The 19,449-nt window shown below is 38.9% G+C and overlaps 1 protein-coding gene across 3 annotated transcripts in view; it reads left to right on the plus strand.

Moving 5' to 3' along the window:
* Positions 1 to 406: 406 nt before the first annotated feature.
* Positions 407 to 19,449, plus strand: part of ORC3 (origin recognition complex subunit 3) — a 35,318-nt gene continuing 16,275 nt past the window's right edge. For 2 of the 3 annotated variants that reach the window (XM_041480380.1, XM_041480381.1), the window contains exons 1-11: positions 431 to 514; positions 2,912 to 2,966; positions 4,713 to 4,810; positions 8,251 to 8,395; positions 9,669 to 9,773; positions 10,503 to 10,657; positions 11,597 to 11,727; positions 13,386 to 13,545; positions 14,344 to 14,457; positions 15,893 to 16,026; positions 16,526 to 16,589. In XM_041480380.1, coding sequence (XP_041336314.1) covers positions 491 to 514; positions 2,912 to 2,966; positions 4,713 to 4,810; positions 8,251 to 8,395; positions 9,669 to 9,773; positions 10,503 to 10,657; positions 11,597 to 11,727; positions 13,386 to 13,545; positions 14,344 to 14,457; positions 15,893 to 16,026; positions 16,526 to 16,589 — 1,185 coding nt within the window. In that variant the 5' untranslated portion in view covers positions 431 to 490. Of the gene's footprint in view, positions 515 to 2,911; positions 2,967 to 4,712; positions 4,811 to 8,250; positions 8,396 to 9,668; positions 9,774 to 10,502; positions 10,658 to 11,596; positions 11,728 to 13,385; positions 13,546 to 14,343; positions 14,458 to 15,892; positions 16,027 to 16,525; positions 16,590 to 19,449 lie in introns of all 3 variants that reach the window. The other variant, XM_041480379.1, reaches the window with a different exon arrangement.

Below are 19,449 nucleotides of genomic sequence, written 5' to 3' on the forward strand. Positions count from 1 at the left end.
AGCGCGCGCCGAGCCCGCGGCTGCGGGTCGCGCCCACTGAGAGCCGCCCGGGCAGGGGGGACCCGTCGTGAGGGCACTGAGGGGGCGCCTGGCTCAGGGCGCACTCCCGCTCCGCGCCGGCCGTGGGAAGGAGCGGTGCGTACCTGGGAAGCAATGCTGCTCCGGAAGGAACCTGCTGCCATGGCCGCACCGGCCGGCGGAAGCTCCGCGGCCGACCCTTATCCCCCCCCGCCCCGCTCCTTTCCGCCCGCCCAGGGGCGGGCTGGGCCGTACCATCTCAGGCTACAGGGGGAGGAGGAAGCCATTGGTTGCGCTGGGGGTGGAGGAATCGCGCGGCGCAGCGCAGAGGGGGCTGCACCACTGCTCAGGGAAAGGGGGGTGTCAGGGGCGCGGGGACGCGCAGGGAGGTGGGCGGTGCGCCGGAACTCCTCCTCCTCCTCCTCCTCCGGCTGCTGCTGCTGCTCTCCGGTACCGGCGGGCGTGGGGCGACATGAGCACGTGCTCCGTATCCAAGGTGAGGAGCGGGAGAGAGCGGGGGGAGGCTCCCCAGGGAGCAGCGCGGCCTGTGCGGGAGCTGGACTCGCGGCGCCGTCCGCCGCGTCCTGCGCCTGCTCCTCTTCCCGCCTCCTCCAGCCGCTGCCCTGCCCGCCTCCCTGCTGCCCAGGCTCCCGGTTGCCCTGTTCCGCTGCCCGCCCCTTCCCAAAAGCCTTACTGGCTCTTCGTCCATGCCCGACCTCGCTTTGCCCTGTTTGTCCTCACCGCGGTCCCACAGGATCACGGGGTACCCTGGGTTGGAAGGGATCCCCAGGGACCATCGAGTCCAGCGCTCCTCCCTGCACAGGGCAGTCCTAGTCACACCTTGAGTGCTGTGACCCGCAGTGTCAGCTGCTGCCTTCCTTCCACAACAAACCCCATTCCTACTTGGAGTAAATCTCGCCCAGAACAGAGCCTGGGGTGTTGTGGCTCTAGGTTTTGTCACTTCCAGGTGAGGTCTGGTGGCTTTGCTTGCTGCCATACTCATTGCTTCCCCCACCCCAAAACTAATTCGACAAAGAAGTGGAACTAAAAGTGCTGTCCCCCACACGTAGTGTTAAATACCTGTTACTGCCCTGATATTTCCGAATTGAAAGCTTTTATGTGGGCTGAGTTCAGTGCGGGCAGTAGGGATAGCGATTTCATCAGAGCATCAATGAACAGCGAGACTTGAAATGTTGGATTGAAACGCTTAACTTATTTCATCTCTTTCTTGATCATGCCGTGGACAACAGCAGTGGTTCACAGCGCGTGTTTTATCAGCACGGCAAGATTCCTGTCCCTCCCGTTGTTTTTCACTGAGTTGTGATACCCAGCTGCATCCTTCGGTGTGGAAGGCACTGTGCAGGTGATTACTTCCAGAAGTGAAGTGCTTCCAAACAAGTCTAAGAGTTAATCTGAAACAGCTGGATTTCACTTTTGACAGTGGTTGCTGCCTGATCGTTTGGCCGCGAATCATGTCCCTTCACCTTGCCTCCCACATCTTATACTTATGTAATACTTCTTTGCAGTTTTACATTCTAGCTTTATTCTATTTTATTCTCAGCCACATTTAGTGATGTGGAAAAGCCAGTGCTTGCAGAACATTCAGCAGTATTTGTGTTTGGTTTGATTAAGCATCCGTTCTTTTTTGTATATGATTTATACTTACTGTGGCCAATTCCATTTGTGCATGCAGCAGCACAAATAAATCCACAGGACTTCTTTTTGCAATGGAATTGTTCCAGAGCACTTGTAGAATGACCCTACTTTTGTCCAGCCGTTTTTAAATGGTCCTTAATATATGTAGTAAAATGGAATGTCTGAAGGCATCTCCAGTTGGTGAGGCTGTTTTTCAGAGAGGGTCAATATAAATGTTGGTGTTTTACTGCAATTTCTTATTTGTGGAAGAAATAACATGTATGCAGTCACTCAACAGGCTGGTGACTGTGATCAAAACTGAACATACCTGTGGTGTTTGATTTTCACTACATCATTCTTACTCTAGTGGCTGGAGTATCCTAGGTTGAGTCCAGCAGTCCTTGTATAATCATCTCCATTGAGAAATAGGGGATTGAATCAGTCTGTTTATTTGCAGCACTTAGGTGTTTCCTTTCCCCTTGCTGCAGCACAAGAACCTCACAGTGAGAGTTGGGCAGTGCAATAACTCTTCAAAAGATATGAACTTCTGTAGAGAGGATGGGGGAAGAAATTTCAGATTTTCTAGAAGAAAACCAAAAAAGTCTTCAAGAACTCAAAGCTTAATACTTGAGTGATGAAATAGGTCTAACTGGGAGATTACTTCTCTCTACAGGAATTCCTTGGAACGGAGAGTTTTATATGAACCTTTTCCCAACCATTTGCCATTCTGCTTCTAACCACCTACTTTTTTTGAGTTGGGGCGCAGTTCACTGTGGCTTGGGCATGTCATTTCCTTTTATAAGTAACTTAATAATGCTCATTGCATTATTCTGGATTGTGTTTTCTATTTACCTCTGCCTCTTACCTTTTGTTTTGTACATAACTGAAACTATACTGAGAAAACCGTACTGATGTGTCCCCAGGGAATAATTTCCTTTTAATTCTAAACCTCTTGGAGGTTTTGAGACATTTAAAGAATCTGCTGCTGGCCTAGTTGATGGTTGAATTGCAAAACATAGTGGAAAGATGAAAAAATTCCTAACAAGTGTGCTGGATTACTGCTTCCACTAGTGTTCCAGCTTGAAACACAAATACAATGGGGCAGTATGTAACTTGATATTCTTAAGAGGCTGGCAATTCAGTGCAAATTATTGGTTTAATGGAGCACTGAAATAAAAGAACAATAAAGTGGCCTCTGGAGCCAGTCAGTTTGATGCTTGTATTGAAGTCTGTTTGGGGTTTTTTTGCTGTTCTCTAGGGCTGCTTCGTTTTTAAACCAAGTACCAAGAAGAGAAGATTGTCTGATAAAACAGGTTAGTACATTTTCATGTATGTTTCTGTTTTTGAGAAGGGTTAATCCTGAAAGGTTCATCATATCTGATTGAGTTAATATCATGAGTGCTGTCATAGCTGTGTGAGGTTTCTCTTAGTGCTTGATTGCTGAAAATTCATTTCTTCAGAGGAATGCAAGCAAATTATTGTCTAGAGTAAATGCTGGATTTTTTTCATCTCCAGCAATCAAGATTGTATAGCCATCTTTGTCTTTGCACTTTTTTTCTTTTTCTTTTTTTTGACAAGACAACTCCTCACCATGCTACCATCAGTTTTTTGCTTACAGACAAACAATTCACCTGAAAGTCTGAATGAGCCCTTTTTAAGCTGTGGGAGTCAGAAATTATATCCCATCCATAAATCTCACATTCTGGGTATTTTATATACAGAATACATTAGGTATTTTGCCTAAGTTTCTTTTGGAAAAGAAGGAAGAAAAGCCATTTGTGGCTTCTGTCCACTAGTATTTGCTGTGGATACCAAATATTTGCTATACATTTTCTCTAGATGTGTATGCACGTCTGTTTTCATTTGGGGACTGACTCTTCTTGGAACCAGAAATAATGTATCTTAAATAATTGCTATTTGGGACTCAGTTGGGAAAGTTACTGTTTTTATTCCTAAGTTAAACTACTTTTATCATCATTAGAGCTGTCAAAAGGTTTGACAATTTATACAAAAAAGATGGAGAGGAAAGTAATGAGCTCAGATTTTTTGTCATTGCAGCAACCAAGGCCTATGCACTTAGACCACATTGAAATTTTAACCCTTACTGGGTATTATGTTTTTGTTTTTGTGAGATTAGACATGCTTGGATAAACTACTAAGCATATTGTTCTAGTTAGCAAGTGCTTTGAGGTGGAAAAATAAATTTGACTGGACTAGCCCTAAAAGAGAGAGGCAGAGCACACAGTTTCACTGGTTAGAGTGGTGTTCTAAAACATGTACTTGGATGTGCAAGTACTGTCCAGTCTGGATGCCCAGTCCAGTCCAATGGGAAGTTTTGGTTGTGGAACTCCTCTGCATCAATAGTAGATAGTACTGTCACACCCCACAAGAGGCCTTTTGAGGACATTTGCACCTATGGTTTGACTTTTGGTAGTGAAAAAAGGATATTATGCCTTGGTATGTTACCAGATATCGTGTTGGCTGGATTTTCTTCAACTAAAAGTCTAAGATCTGTGTATCAGAGTTGGTTATGTAATCCAAGTGATTTTTCTTAGGGATACAAATGAGGTGATGGAGGAGACAATGAAAATGGAGGTGGAGGGATGTCTCTCATTTGTCATTTACAGGCCTGTTTTGGGTGGGTTTAGTGCTTTAGGAGATTGTGCTCATCAACTAGCTCTTTTCTAGAGATCAAACCACTGCAGGTGCTCTATTGAATGGCAGCCAAGTGGACTCACAAAGCTTTCTGAAACAAGAGCAACAAGATGATGTTTATGTTTGTTTTACTTTAATAATAAAGGCTGTTTGCTCTGATTTGGTCTTTAGCTTATCTAGGAGATAGATAGAAGCCTCTTCTTTACCTTTTGCCCCTTATACTTGGGTAATAGATTTTGCTTGTTCTCTTGCTTATTCTACCAAATACCAGCAATTAATTGCTTAAGAGAAAAGCCATCTGCCTGAAATACATATGTACAGTTGGATCCTTTTTTTATTCTCAGGAAAAAAAGTTTTGTTTTCATGAGCTTATTTGTGCTTTCCTTTGCTTTCTGTGTTTCCAGCTCATGATTTCAGAAGCACAAGCAATGATTCAGAGGATACTGATCTACGGTTTGTCACCTGTCAGTCTTTGTGGAACCAGATCAAATCTGAAACAGAGGTGAGTCTGGTGCCTTGCACTAAAGGGTGTTTTGCATTTGTAACAGTGCTTGCTTCTTTGTTTCTGGGGATCTTTTTGGCATGCTTAAAAGTGTATGGCAGTTAGTTGAAGCAATGGGAGGGCCAGAAATATTGGCTGTCCAGAATATAGAGTAGTAATAATAGATGCATCAAGTACACATTACTTGTAACCACAGAACTGTACACTTCTGCAGCTTCAAGCTGCTGCTCCTAAGCTTCTCTTCCTACTAATTGTCTTCTTTATTAACTCCTGGCGTACTGCTGTTTTAGTTCAGTTAATGCTTGCCAGCCCTTTGAAGATTTTAGGGTGGTCTTGACCTCAGTGTTCCAGAATTCATACACAGCAGCCCAGGATTCACAATGGATTTATGTGAACACAGCTGCATGGATGTCAGATATGGAATGACACTGCTCAAATATGGCCTATTGAATTAGTATGGATGGTGTGAATGGGGTCAGAGTTAATTTCATACTGAACTGTGGCCTCCTGACTGTTGTGTGTTACATGGCATGCTGTTGTTGTGTCCCTATAGCCAGCTGGCTTGCATTGCAGTAGAGATTTCCTTCCCTCCTCTATGCAGTGTCATGGATTCTGGGAAAGTATTCCATATTTCTCTGCTTGCCTTGGGCTCTATAGAGAATTAGGACAATTTTTTTCCCAAAGTTTGTTTTGGGATGTGCTGTAGAACCCAGATGGATGTAACATAAAATCTGGACCCTTGGGCTGAGCTCATAAATTCCTCTAATTCTGTTGCTACCCTTGTTTTCTTTGAGACTGCTAGGAGTTTTCCAGATACGTTCTTCTGGTTTTACTCTTCCTGATGGAAGACAATTCCTCCTATACTGACATATTGATATGAGCATTTTTTTAGAGTTTTAATTGTCCAAGGGCAGATTTCCTGAAGTTATTTTTGCTGCTGTGCAGAGAATTTTCTTCATGCTGCCTCTGGTGTATCAGTGATATCTTTCCTACTGAGTTTTGAATTGCCATCCTTTTATTCTACTGTTGGCAAACATGGAGCTGATGGTTGTTCTTACATCTAAAATAGTGTGGTAATTTAGGTTGGAAGGGGCCTTAGAAAGTCTCTAGTGTGAACTCTTCAAAGCAGAGTCATCTGTGAGGTCAGACCAGGTAGGTGAGGGCTTTAGCTAGTGAGGATTTCATTTAGGTGCTTTCAAACCTTAGTATAGCAAACCTGACCGGTGGCAGAGTATGTGGGAAGCATGGGGCTTGCTGGTTTGGGCTTTTATTCTAGGGGTTGTGGTAGCATGCTAAGGGAGCCTAGCAGAACATTCTCCAAAGGTTTTGCCAGGGCACTGCTGCCTGCTGATTTTTTGGCAGGCCTTGTGCTCGCACTGGTGTTTTCCTGGTTCTCTGCCTGAGGTGTTCAGAAGGGTATTTGCCCTCCAAGGCACTTTGTTGTAGAGCATTCTTGGCCTTTGTATGTCCATCATAAACTGTGCTGTGGTTGTGACAGCAGCATCTGTCATCTGGTGATGACATCCTTTTATGGTTCTCACAACTAAAAAGCTGGCAGAAGTGTGGCAGGAACTACCATTTGTTTTTGAAAGGTGAATTGGTCGTTTTTTGGTTACAGTATTGCAGTGTATCCCAGTTTTGACTCCTAGTGTCAGAAGTGGCCTTGCAAATGTTCTTATGATAAATCTCATAACATTCTTCTGCTCTGAGACAAGAGTTTGTTCTGTCAGGATCTGGGCTAGAAAAAAAAAGCAAAGTGCGGGCTAAAATACAGTAATTTTTGCTCTAATACGAAGATAATGGTTTTTAGACCACATAACAAATAGTCATGACAAAACCAGGTGTCATGGCAGTAACTGAACTTCCAGTTCCTGTGACTTTTCCAGAGTAAGAATGCCATGGAAGTAAGTGACTTGGTCATCTGAGATGCAGAGCAGCCTGGTGAACTTTCTGGAACATTATTAAAACAATGCTAGTAACAAAGTTGTTTTGGCAAGAAAAGACTGATGTATTTTAAGAAAGCTAGGTAAATGTGTAATGCTATGGCAGACTGAATTCCATTGTCACAAGTGCATGATGTAAGAAATAATATATACTGTAATCATGCAGAGTAAGAATTGAGGATCTTGTTAGGTCAGCTTAGCAAAAACAGTAGTGATCACAGGAAGTATAGGGTTTGATGGAATCTGAAACAGAAGCTCAGAGGATTGTTAAAGAATCTGTGGTAACACAGGAATTGTTACAATGGTGTTGTAATGCTGATGTAAATTCTGTCAAAAATGTCATGTTACAATTTGTTCTGAGTTGCATAGGATTTATCAGGTAGGAGTTCAGAGCTGCACAATCAACATCAGAAAGGCCAAAAGAATATTCTTCAATAAGTAGAGGATGAAAAATTACTTTATATACAGTTTTACCAGTTGTTTAGGAGACCAACAGAAGCTCTTCTGTATTATGGAAATGCAATTCAGGCTATTGAGCAGGCTTCATGTGCAATCTCCTGGAGATGTGACCGTCGCTCTTTGAGAGTGGCCTCTTCAATGCTGCTTTGCCTCTTTGCTTAAAATCAAGTTCACAGCTCTGTGTGTTACTTTTTGTTGCTAATAAATCTTGATGATGATTTTGTTTGGAACAAGGATTTAATCTTGTTCCTAACATGTGTGTTTTAGAGTATGCATTGATATCCTGAACTTCAGAGTACGGGAGGTTTTTTGTCTGTTCTAGCGCAAGACATATCTTGGTTTAGGGACAGCTTTTCAAAGGCACACAGGTAAAAAAAAAACCCACAAAATACTACTGATGTATATTTGCTCTTAAAAGTTTTATTCCCCCCCACCCCCGCTTTCTCTAACCTTGTTATATGTTCCTGCTTATACAGATTGTTGTGTGAAAATCATCCTGAATGTCAAAACACAGTGTAGCAAACACTGGAGTCAGTAGTTTAGTATTTTTCCTATAAAACATATTTAATGATTTCCTTTAATATTGTTTTTACTTCTTTTATTCTGAATTAGATTTGTAACAGCAGAATATTTGCTCTCATTTAGATCTCTCAGAAGAATGTTTACAGGTGTTTTGTGAGAAGGAAGAATAGGAATTTCCATGGACATTGTTCCAGAAACTAATTATATTGGTTTTTTCTGCCTACGTCACTGAGGCTTTGTCAGTATGTTGGTTTTTCTCCTTTAAAGCCTGTGGTGTGACAACACAGTTAAGCTCACTTGCTTTTCAAATTATTGTTGAGGCACTTGACCAGAAGTCCCAAGATGGGAAATGGTGTTTGACACACAATTAATAAATTAGTGTGGTTTATAGATCACAGGAAAATTTTAAATCCTGGGATTTTAAGGGTTAAAGATTATGCAGGAAAGAGTAGAAAAAGGAAGATACAGTGGTGTTTTCACATTTTATAGATCAATTCTCTCTGTGTATGTTTGCAGCAAATACAGGAAAACTTGAATAAGCAGTTGCTTGATAATCTGGTGAGTTTTTTAAGCCGGTCTCATTCTGACTTTCAAAAGAAGACAACAGAATGGACTTGCAGGATGAAGTTCAGAGAAATCCCTACTGCAGCTCTTGTCTTAGGTAATTTTTTGAAGATATTTTTTGTAATGTACATCTGATTAAATCTCACAGACACATCAAAGAAACTTCCTGAGTCCCAGCAATTACTGTGAGCAATATCAGCCTCAAACATGTCAACAGAAGAGATTGGGCAGAGAGAAGGAAGTCAGATAAAACCTCCTTCTCCTTTTGTTTATGTTGCTTAATAGTCCAGTAAGTCAACAACTCCCCTACAGGTCTCTCTTATGCAGCTGGTAGCGATTTGAGGTTTTTTTGTTTGAGGCACTGGAGATAACTTTGATTACGTCCCTGTTGCTGTCACCAGCGTGCTTGGTGGTTTCTACAACTTAACCATGGAAATTATATGGCTTCTGTATTTCTGATAAGTGTTCTTGCAGTGCAACTTTACATGAAGGAAAGTAGTGTCTTTATCTTGGAAAAAGAGCACAGGGGGGAAAAAATAGCTGGAGATGAAGTTAGTGAAGTTCTGAAGTTTTTGTTTTGTTTTGTTTTTTTTTCTTCTGTTCTCCTTTCTTTCAGAGGTTTGTACCTGTAAATCCTAAACCTGATTCAAGGCAAGTTGATTACACTTTAAGTGGCTTATTTTAGGGAAATTGAAATCAGGCCTGTGCTTCAAACTTACCATGTAGGCACTAACAAAGAGTAGACAGTACTCTACTTTTGTAGGTAATAGAAAGTGAAAAACTACTGCTTCAAATATTTCTGTGGACAAAGTTCTGAATTGCCTCCTTGAGGGGCTTGTTCTTTTTTTTCTGTTGATTAAGGATATTAACAAAGGCAGTAAATACTACGTAGTTCATAGTGAATTCAGACTGAGTTTCACAGCAATTTACAGTAATTTTCCTCTTTACATGAGGCATGAGAGGATCCAGGTATGGATACAGTATTCTTCTATAGAAGGTGAATTTTACTTCTTGTCTGCAGGCCTTACATGGCTGTGGATGGCTTCTGAGGGATGTTAGAAAACCAGTCCTGCTTCTTGCGGGTTTGCACCCTTGGAAAACTTTCTTTTAAAAACCCTGCCAAGCTATATGATGAAGGGTATTCACAGTGACTCCCTGTTTCTCTTAATCAGGGACTGTCAACATGCATGTCTAATCTTGTGTTAGTTTTTCATCTTTCATCACAGCTGATGTGATACCTCAAATATATACAGAAATAATTAAAAGTATCTTCTGGTTTTTGTCTACGGTTCAGTTTATTGTCCAGTCGTTGTGCTCATGAGTCATGGGAAAAATGCCCTTAAAAATTTGTCTTTTTTTTATTTTTCTAGGTGTAAATGTTACAGATCATGACTTGACTTTCCGAGGTCTCTCGGATGTCCTTCAGGATAACATTACTCCTTATGTAGCCTTGCTGGAAGCCAAAGATTGTCCAGGTAAATACTGCAATAGTATAGCTGTTTCTTTTGAATAAGGTATCAATCAACTAGGAATTCTAGCTTTTGCCCCTAAATGCAAGAGTAATGGACAGAGGGATCCTGAAGACTTTCCAAAGATTCGCTATGTAAGCAGAGCAGTAATGCCTACTGTATTTTGAGAGGTATCCAGTTCAGTTTAAAATACTGAAGATTGAAATGCTCCTTAGCTGTAGCATAACAGTTAAGAACATGCTGCTTAGGTTGTTGATGCTGTAGGTTGGTTTTCTTCTTGTTGAATTGGACAGTGGATGTCTGCATTCCACTTTTTAAATGCTTACAGTCACATTATTTAGTGAGAGAGTGGGCAGAATAAAATTGTCCCACCCTCCTTGCTCCTCTTTTAAGTAAAAAGATTGCAATTACATGTGGCAGCATCCTCAGTTCTGTGGAGTGGCTCCCTTACTTACTTCTAGGTCACTCTTAAAAGCATATGGCTGGAGCTCAGGTAAAGATGGAACACCAACATCTTAACCTCAGTTGTTGCCATTAGGCAAATTGCATGAGCAGCATGCATATCATTAATGCTTTCAGGAGCATGAGATGTGCATTCTGGAGAGAGAAGGAGAATAATTAGAAATATGGAAAATAAAGACTAATAACTTTGGGGTGTTTTTTTTATAGTATGAGACAGAAGTGTTGCCAGATAACCAAATGTCTTTACCACATTTCTAAAAATGTTTTGTGAAGGTGTAAAAAATCTGATGCAGAAGCTGATGGGGCAGCTGATGAACTGCGATATAGATGTGGACTCACTGGAAGATGAGGACTGTGTGCAGGTTTCACAGAATAGAATACGTTGTTCAATGCCTTCTCTTATCAGCTGGTATGACAGTGTAACAAAGGTATGTTGTTGTTGTTGGTTTTTTATCCCCAGTTTATCAAAATGCCTGACCTTTAAGAAATTTAATAACTCAGCTTTGTGTTTAAAACAGAAATTTAATAACTCATCTTTCTGAGAGAAAATGTCAAAGGTTAATTTTTTTAAAATAACGTGATATTGAGGTGATTTGAATATAATATGTGACACATAGAACCAATGTGGAGTTACTTACTGATGATGTACGAATGTCAGAATTCTGAAACACAAGCAAGAAGTACTATTTTATCATATGTTTAATTGGGAACTGGAAGCTTAAAATGCAGTATCAGCTTCATGCCAGATGCTTTTCTCCCAGGAGTGCTGAGATATTTTGTTTATTAAAACAAAACTTTACAGAAGAACAGCCATCCAGGGCAAAGGTACTGTATTAGTGCTAGTGGGCCATGATGTCGTCTGTAGCCCACACTGCATTGGCAAGCAGTAAGGAAATAACTTTCAAGATGTTTTTGTATCTTCATGTTTGCTGAAGCTACTGAAGTTCTAAGTTTTGTTTCTGTCATGAATACAAGTTACAGCTGATTTTCTGATGACTTCATCAGAGCACTGTGGTAAACCAATGTGTACTGAGTGCATGCTCTTTTTATTACTGGATAAAGATAGAGAAAATAAGCAATGTCTGTGTACACAATTCAAATCTCCCTCATTCCCAACAGAACTCCACCAGTTCTGTTTCTCAGAGCTATTCTTGACATTGTTGGACTGTGTATTTAAAATGTATTTATTCTTCATACTTCATGCTGTGCCAAATGGAAGAAAAATGGCAGTTCTAGGTGCTAATAATAAATGCAGCTGACAAAAAGTCAGTCATTTCAATTTGGAGTATTATAATATCATAGATATGATTCTGTCTTTTTTATTTTGCTGGCTTCGGTGTATTAATGTTTAATTAATGGCTTTAAAGAAAACAGAAACTCCAAGCAAAAAAAGAAATTCCTCCTCTAGACACTGGCAGTATCCTCCAGTTGTAGTCATTTTCAAAGACATGGAAAGTTTCACCACAAAAGTTCTTCAAGACTTCATAGTCATCAGCAGGTAATGTGACTTAAACTTTAGTTCTTTCACTCCTTTACTCATTTTCTATTTGCAGCTGTTCTGAATTTTAACAGTTAGGCCAGTGAAGCATTGGAATTAAATACTGGTGCTGCTTCTTTGCAGCAGTGATTAAGCAAAAAACTACTTGCTAGGTTTTAGGGTAAATTATGCTAAAGCTAAACTTGAGACTGTGAACCAGGGTGCCTAAGGGCCAGGTTGAGATAAGGCAGGGGGCTGATTTAATTCTTCACATAGTAGGATTACTGGTACTAGTTGTTAAAGAATTTGTGAATGTGAAAGTAAATTTTCAAAATGTCTAGATATTTTTAAATTGTTTGCAGTATGTATTTTTCTGTGACTTCTGATGTAATGCTGCTGCTTAAAGGTCACTAGCTTGCTAATAAGGGTGTATATAAAACTTCCCTGGCTGGCCAGGATCTGTAGTCAGCGGCTGACTACTTCAGGTGCTCCTGGACTTCTGTTCTTCTTTAATGTAATCTGTCTTCCTTAATGTAATTCTGTTTCTGTCTTCCTTAATGTAATCTCAGGCATGCTAATCAAAACCTCGTGCTGCTCTCCAAAAAGAGCATCATGCATTTAAGTCCCCAGGTTGGAGCTGTTAGAACTGGGGCTGCAGTTCCTCAGCAATTCACTTGTTGTGCCACCAGCAAGAAATTGTATACCTTGTATTGTTATCTTCATCTTAGTCTTAAACTTGTTTAATAATAAAGGTGAAGTGGACAAATGTGAAAGGTTCCTCTGAGTTGTTAATCACAGTTCTGATTACTTTCTAAGATTCTCTAAGGCTATCAATAGTGGACAGTAATAGATGAAGCTTATTGGTTTTATGTTTGTCTTCAGCAATTTCTTTTGAGGAGTTAGAGAAACAAAGTAATTGTGGGATAACAATTAAAATCCAAAGTCAAAAAGTTGCTGTGGCAAAAACAAAGGAAAGGAATAAATCAACAATTTTAACCTAGAAGGTATTTAAGATAGCATATTTTGTACCTCCTTGAAACTATTAAAAATGGAAACACTGAAAATACAGTGGAAATACTGTATTTTGTATAAATTGTATGCTGTTCTCAAGGAATACACATTCAATCCTGATCTTCAGTTCTAAAGCAAATCCTAAAAAAATATCTGAAGAGGAAGATTAATCTGTAGAAGTTGGAAATTTTTTTAAGTGTGATTGGAACACGCACTCATCTCCAGACATTGGAGATATTTCATATTTATTTTTAATTTATTAAATGGTGTAAATTTTCTTGGATGTTATCTATTTAATGTGTCTTCTTATTTTTTCTTTGTATCTTTGAAAAAATCCTATTATAATACTCAGCTCTCTGAATATAATTTTTTTGGGAAGGTAGGATCAGCACAAAACTAACTGAAATTATGCTTTTTGTTCTGCTTTCTGAAATTTGAATCTGAAAATGGAATTTCATTTTCTTATCTACTTTAGGGTTTTAAATAACATCCTTTCTTTTTAATTTTATTCCACACCAATTCCTCATTTGGTTTATTGGCAGCTAATATTTTAATTTACCCCTTTCTGCATTGAAACTCAGTGCTGTAGTAGGAACATAATGCATTTGTTACACAAGCTTCTATAATGTAACTATTACTTTTTTTTTTCCTCTTCCCCCATTATCCAGTCAGCATATTCATGAATTACCTCTAGTGCTGATTTTTGGAATCGCTACATCACCAATGATTATCCACAGACTACTTCCTCACTCAGTTTCCTCTCTGCTGTGCATAGAGCTTTTCCAGTCCCTTTCCTGTAAGGAGCACCTGTCTACTATAATTGACAAGGTAACTCCCTTTCTAAATAGAAATGAGGAGTGTGTGTATGTTGAAGCACAGATTACATGTGTGGCCTTTAAATGCAGGTTTGCCTGAAGGTTTTGGAAAGGACTCTGTTCCTGAGAGCTGTGGATTTTAGATATTTCTACTTGCAGCTGCAGAGTGGTGCAATACTGAGAGCTCCCCTCTCATACTGAGACACACATGCACACCTGCTTTCATCTTTCATTTGCATTGCCTTGTGCAATTGCACTTTGACATTCATAGTTCTTCATTAAAGTCAAGCTGTGATTTCAGTTTCACTTTGTTCCAGAAAAAGATAGCTTTGAAACTTACCTAAAATTCTGAAAAATAAAGTTCAGCCTGAGTTTTGCCACCTGTCAGACATTAGCTGAGTTATCCATATGTTCAGGCCATACAACTGTTGTACCTGTGGATTCTTGGTAGACCACAGGATTTCCAAAATCTCTGTTACACATGCTGAAAGTAGTGGTATCATTGTTTATTACAGCAGTCTCTGATCTATTTGTAATTTTAGAAAAATAGCATTAAGCAAAATTAACTTAAAATGTTGTGTTAGTGAAAGATACTTACAAAAATGTGGTAAAATAATAAACTCAAAATCTTTGCATGGATATTTCAGTAGAAATACTGTTTTTAGAAGCTGGCAGTGTATTTAGTATCTCCTTTAATTGAATGTTAACACGCACTAAGAAGTTGTATCAAGTTGTGTATGTAAGTTTTACAGGTTTGAATTCAGGAGAGAATTTCTGCTATGGCTGTTTTTAATTTTTGTCTCCTCTTTAGCTGCTTCTGACATCCCAGTTTCCCTTTAAACTGGGAGAAAAAGTTCTGCAGGTTCTCATCAACATATTCCTGTACCATGATTTTTCTGTCCAGAATTTTATCAAAGGATTTCAGGTAGGCAATGGTAACAAGAATTCAAATAATGGTTGTGAAAACAAAGGATACTTACTAGGCACTGAAAGATTTCTTAGGTCCTAGTACTGCTGAATTGCATGAAAAAATATCCTTTGGAAACAGTTTGGATCTGTGAACAGATGGATATTTTAAAATCTTTACTGATAAGGGTTTAAGAGTAAACCTGTAGGATGTGCATGAAGAAGCAAATAAAAGCTTACTCTGCCACAAAACCAGTGATATTTTAAGGTTAGGTGTAAAAGGGTGACCTGGCTTAGTGGGCAGCAAGAGCTGTATTTTCCTATAGATTAATTTGTAGCTTTCTAGCGCCCCTGGTAGAACTCCCCTGTTCTGATCATCTGTACCAGCTCCTTGGTGTCTGGTTTGTGTTGGTGTGAGTAGGCTACAGCAGTGTTTCTTCTCCACCTGAGCTCCTCTGACACAATTTCTGGATGCACATTTCCTGCCTTTTCAGGGAAATAGGAGCTGCAGAGTCATTTACTTGGTGCCTCAGAGGAGGCAATACTTGTGCTCCAAGCAGTTGTGTAGCAGTGTGGGAGTTATATTTACCCTCTCTCAGGAGACAAAGTGGAAGAGCTCAGGGGGTTTCCAAAAAGAGTCTCCAGAGAGCATGATCATTAATTTTTTATTGTCTTATGTAGTTCTTCATATCTAGATATGTTTCTGTGTCTAGGTCTCCTTGTAGCTTTTGTGGATTGCAGACAAGAGTTCTCTGAAGAATTTGTAGGCCCTGTCATCTGTTTTAATGCAGGATTGTGAAATTATTTATTTCTTACCTTGTTCCATGTGTGAACCTGCTAGTAAAATATACCCTTTTAATGTCATATGCATTTAGAATTTCTCTGATTTTTTGATACATAAGTTTCAATGATTTCATGTGGCCACGAGAAATAGCCTGGCCATAGTACCTCTTCTTGAAGACAGACCTTTGTGTGCTTTCATAGGTTTCAGCTCCTCTTATTTGAAAGAGTCATCAAAGTTTAGTACTTCTCCATTGGCCTGACATGCAAATACAAGTTTTAGACCTGACAGTGTATGGCTGTGTCCCTGTGTGTTAAAAGAATTCAAGGATGAAGCAATTTCAGATCAGATTTTTGAAATGATAAATACAAGAGATCGCCATCCTGTAATTATTTCTAGGCATGATGTTACATAAGGGGGGGGGGGGAAAGCTGAGGTACTGAAAATGAATAGCACATATGGCAAAGAAGGCAATTATGTGACTGTGAACAACTGTATAATCAATGTCCTGTAGTGATTTATGGAATATTTATTAATTATAATTAATTTTTTAAAGGAGTACCATTACTACCATTGTAATATATGCAATGTAGTAGTAAGAAAGCATTAAAAGGTAGATATAGCAGGGAGATTGAATTTTATTAACATCCCTAGTTCTTGGTTTGTTTTTCAGCTCTGTATTGTGGAGCACTTCTATTCCCAGCCTCTCAGTGTACTGTGTTGCCATGTGGTAGACATTAAGAAGAGAGTTTGTTCTTTATCACATGATCAGTGTGAAAACATTCGGAGACTGCCCTCTTTTAGGAGGTAAGGGTGGAAATACATTTTTTTTGACAATCATGTATTGAGTTGGCTTTAAAAAAGATTGAAAGAATCTGTAAATGTAGCTCTGTGAACACTGTAGCTCATTTGTGCACTTTCTATAGCAAAGGTAAATTGATCAGAGGACATTTCTAAATAATTTCAGGAAGCCTTAATGTTCTAGTGTAGAGAGTACAGCTTCTGTGTATGTGATGTGTAGTCACTTGAATATACTTTTTTTTCTTCTCGTTCTTAATACAGAAACAAGTTATTCTGACAAATAACTGTAAATCACTTTTGAACTTGTTAAGCTGATTTGAAGATTAATCTCTAGGGTTTTGGAGTGACCTTTCAACTTGTTGGATTTGACTGTCCTTTTTGAATCTTTCCAAAGAAAGATACATATTTCTTATAGCAGCATAAGCATTTTAAATGTTTTTAAGCCTAGGATCTTCCTTTACATTATAATTTTATGTTGGTTTTATTTTTTTTTTCCTGCCATAAGGTATGTGGAAAAGCAGGAGTCAGGGAAACAGATTGAACTGCTGACAAATGACAGCTTCTTAAAGGTAAAATTTTAAGAATGTCTTTGGAGAACAGAAATAACTTACCCAATATATCACTTTGTGGAACATAATAAAATACAGGACCAAGATGTAGAGTTCTGTATAATATCTTTCATACAGAACATACTGTGCTTTGTGATCAGTAGTGATCAGAGGAATTAGGATTGGCAGGTCAAAATTCCAAATCTCTAGGGTTGCCAGGTCAGCCTTTGTATGTAGCTGCACAACTTTCTTACATCAACTTTTAGCTATGTCTAGAAATATAACTGCTTAAAAAGAAGGATACGAGGTTTATTTATGACCAGGTCTTTTCATGCTTGCCCAGACTGACTTTCTTGGAAGGTCAGTGAAGTGTTTGAAGAATGTGTAAGTTATCTTGGAGGTTATTTCATAAGCTTTTAATCCTTCATAGCCTCTGCATAGTTTCTGATTGAACTCAGTAGGGCAGAGTCTGTGTCTCAAGGCACACATTCACCCTACTACCTCATACAGGATTAAAACTAATTTGTTACATGTTTATCTCAAGCTTTGCCAACAGGTTGAAGTCAGACTACTACTATTGTGAGTCCTTTAGGAATTCACCAACAAAAATCTGTTGGTTGTTTTCACTATCTGAGCCACTCCCAGTAGAAGCATTGCTGAAGGAAAAGGATTTCTCCTGACTCTTCATTTCAAGTATTTGTAACCTGTCAGGCAAATGGTACTTGCCTGGTGTGTAAGGCTTTTTCAAGTGTCAAGAATAATGGTAATGGCTGGAGGGGAGGTTAGGAGCAAGCAGTATGGCAAGTACAGTTGCAGTATTCAAGATGAGATATGATTTTACACCATTTTATGATCCACTGTCTTTGTTAGCAAAATAACTTAAGCTACAACTGTTCCCTTGCCCTTTATTCACACCTGCTTTGAAAGTTGAATAATCATCAGCTTAAACCTTATATGTTTTCAACCTTACATGTTCAATAATACACCCCTTCTTTCACAAGCCTCAACTTTTAACTTTGGGAAGGAAGCTGGAATTCTCATACTTAGGTGCATATGATGCTTCGCACAGATTTTAATTGAAGACATTTGTTCTAATCTCCACAGCAGAGGTGGGACCATTACTGCCTTGCCAAGCTGGCAGAATATTCTGCCTGGGGAAAAAAGGTCCTACTGCTGCATTAATGAGGTGCTGTTTATTCTGATGTCTTGCTAATCTACAGTGTCCTGCCCAGCTTTGGAAACACTTTCAAAGTCACTATAGTAATCTCTCATGTGAACTTGGTGTTTTAGCACAAGGTCACTTTAGTCTTCCAGTTTAGCCCCTAAACCTGCAGTACACTTTATCAGCCTCATTTATATTCCATGTTGTTACCAGTTTTTTAATAAGTATGGGAAGAGTTTCACCTATTTAAAATTATCTGTTTTAAAAGCAGTTTTACATCATCATTATTAACAAATCTGTCTGAAATGTTTCATGGCAAATTTAATTTGAAATTATGTAAATGTGGCAATCTGTCTTTTATCTCTGTTCTGAAAATAATATTGCACAGTCTTCTAATGACATTTTCAAACTCTTCTAAAATGGATTGTGCCTTTTCACTTCGTTATTTGGCAAAATACATTGTTATTTATTTATATTAACTATATTTGTCTTGAGCTAGGACCAAGATGAGGGAAATATAGATGCATTAATGCTTGGGGTTTGGGGAAATAAGGTTGAAGCAGCATTAGAGAGAACTTGTTTTCTTTTTTCAGCTTATTTTGTGGTGGCGATTTTTTTCTTAATGATCCTGCTTAAAATACAGACTTGTGAATGTCTACCTTAAGATTTTAGAGGTTGCCTTATCAGTTGTTATATCAGTGACTCTTAAATTTCCATATGTAAAAAGTCTACGGGGAGAAAGATTGTTAATGTTTTTAATAATTTAAAACTTTTTTTTTAACATCAGAAAGCTCTCTGTAGCACTTTGTTACTTTCAGTCTTTGCAATATGATACCTTTTCTTTCCATATATCTGTACTTTCTTGTATTGCCTGTAGACAAGGTTTTCCTTTTCTTTTATCTTTAATAGCCTTTGTTTCACTATCACTCTAGAAAACTTCAGCAGCTTATTTTGTTTTTCTCTTTCCATTTGGAATGGTTTGCTCAGAGTCAGGCAAAAGGGGAATTAAATATGTAGAGGATTCTGTGGTTTTTTCCTCTTTATTTTTGATTGAAGACAGAGGAAAGAAGATCTTTTGATTCACAGACTTCAATCTAATGACCACAAAGACTAAGTGACTTCAGTGCAGTTACCAGAATTTTTGAGTGTGGCTTTCCAGGAGCAATATATGCTTCCATGGCAGGCCAGTGATAATGTGGTGCCATCCAGAAAATTCAGTAACAGTAGTCAATAATTTCTATTTCTTAAATGTGATTTTTTTTTATTTCTGTGGTTCTCAACACATGAATAAGCAAAAGTCAAATTAAAACACATAGGAAAATCAACTGAATATTTCTTTGTTTTCTGTGAACTGGTCTTTTTATGTACATATAACTAATAAGAGCAACAGCCACCCACAAGAAACAAATTTTTAAATGCATTTGTAGTATAAAAATGCAAATTTTCGAGTAAATGTAGCTATGTAACTTCTCATTGTCTGCTAAAGGAGTAGTGTATGCTCTCATTGTTGTGAGATGACATTTCAAGTCTAAAGGCCCAAATAGAGTTGAAAATGGTAGAGTAATAATACTAGTCAATAGCAAATCTCTACTGAGCTCTAGGAAGAAAGTAAAGGTAACAATATGCAATGACAACACAGTGAACTGTTGAAATACAGCTCATTTGCTTAGTGGTCTCAATTTAAGATTGGTGATTTAAATCAAAGCACACTACAAAAGT

Source organism: Pyrgilauda ruficollis, unplaced genomic scaffold (assembly GCF_017590135.1).
Source record: "Pyrgilauda ruficollis isolate IOZ18807 unplaced genomic scaffold, ASM1759013v1 scaffold51, whole genome shotgun sequence".
Classification (NCBI taxonomy): domain Eukaryota; kingdom Metazoa; phylum Chordata; class Aves; order Passeriformes; family Passeridae; genus Pyrgilauda; species Pyrgilauda ruficollis.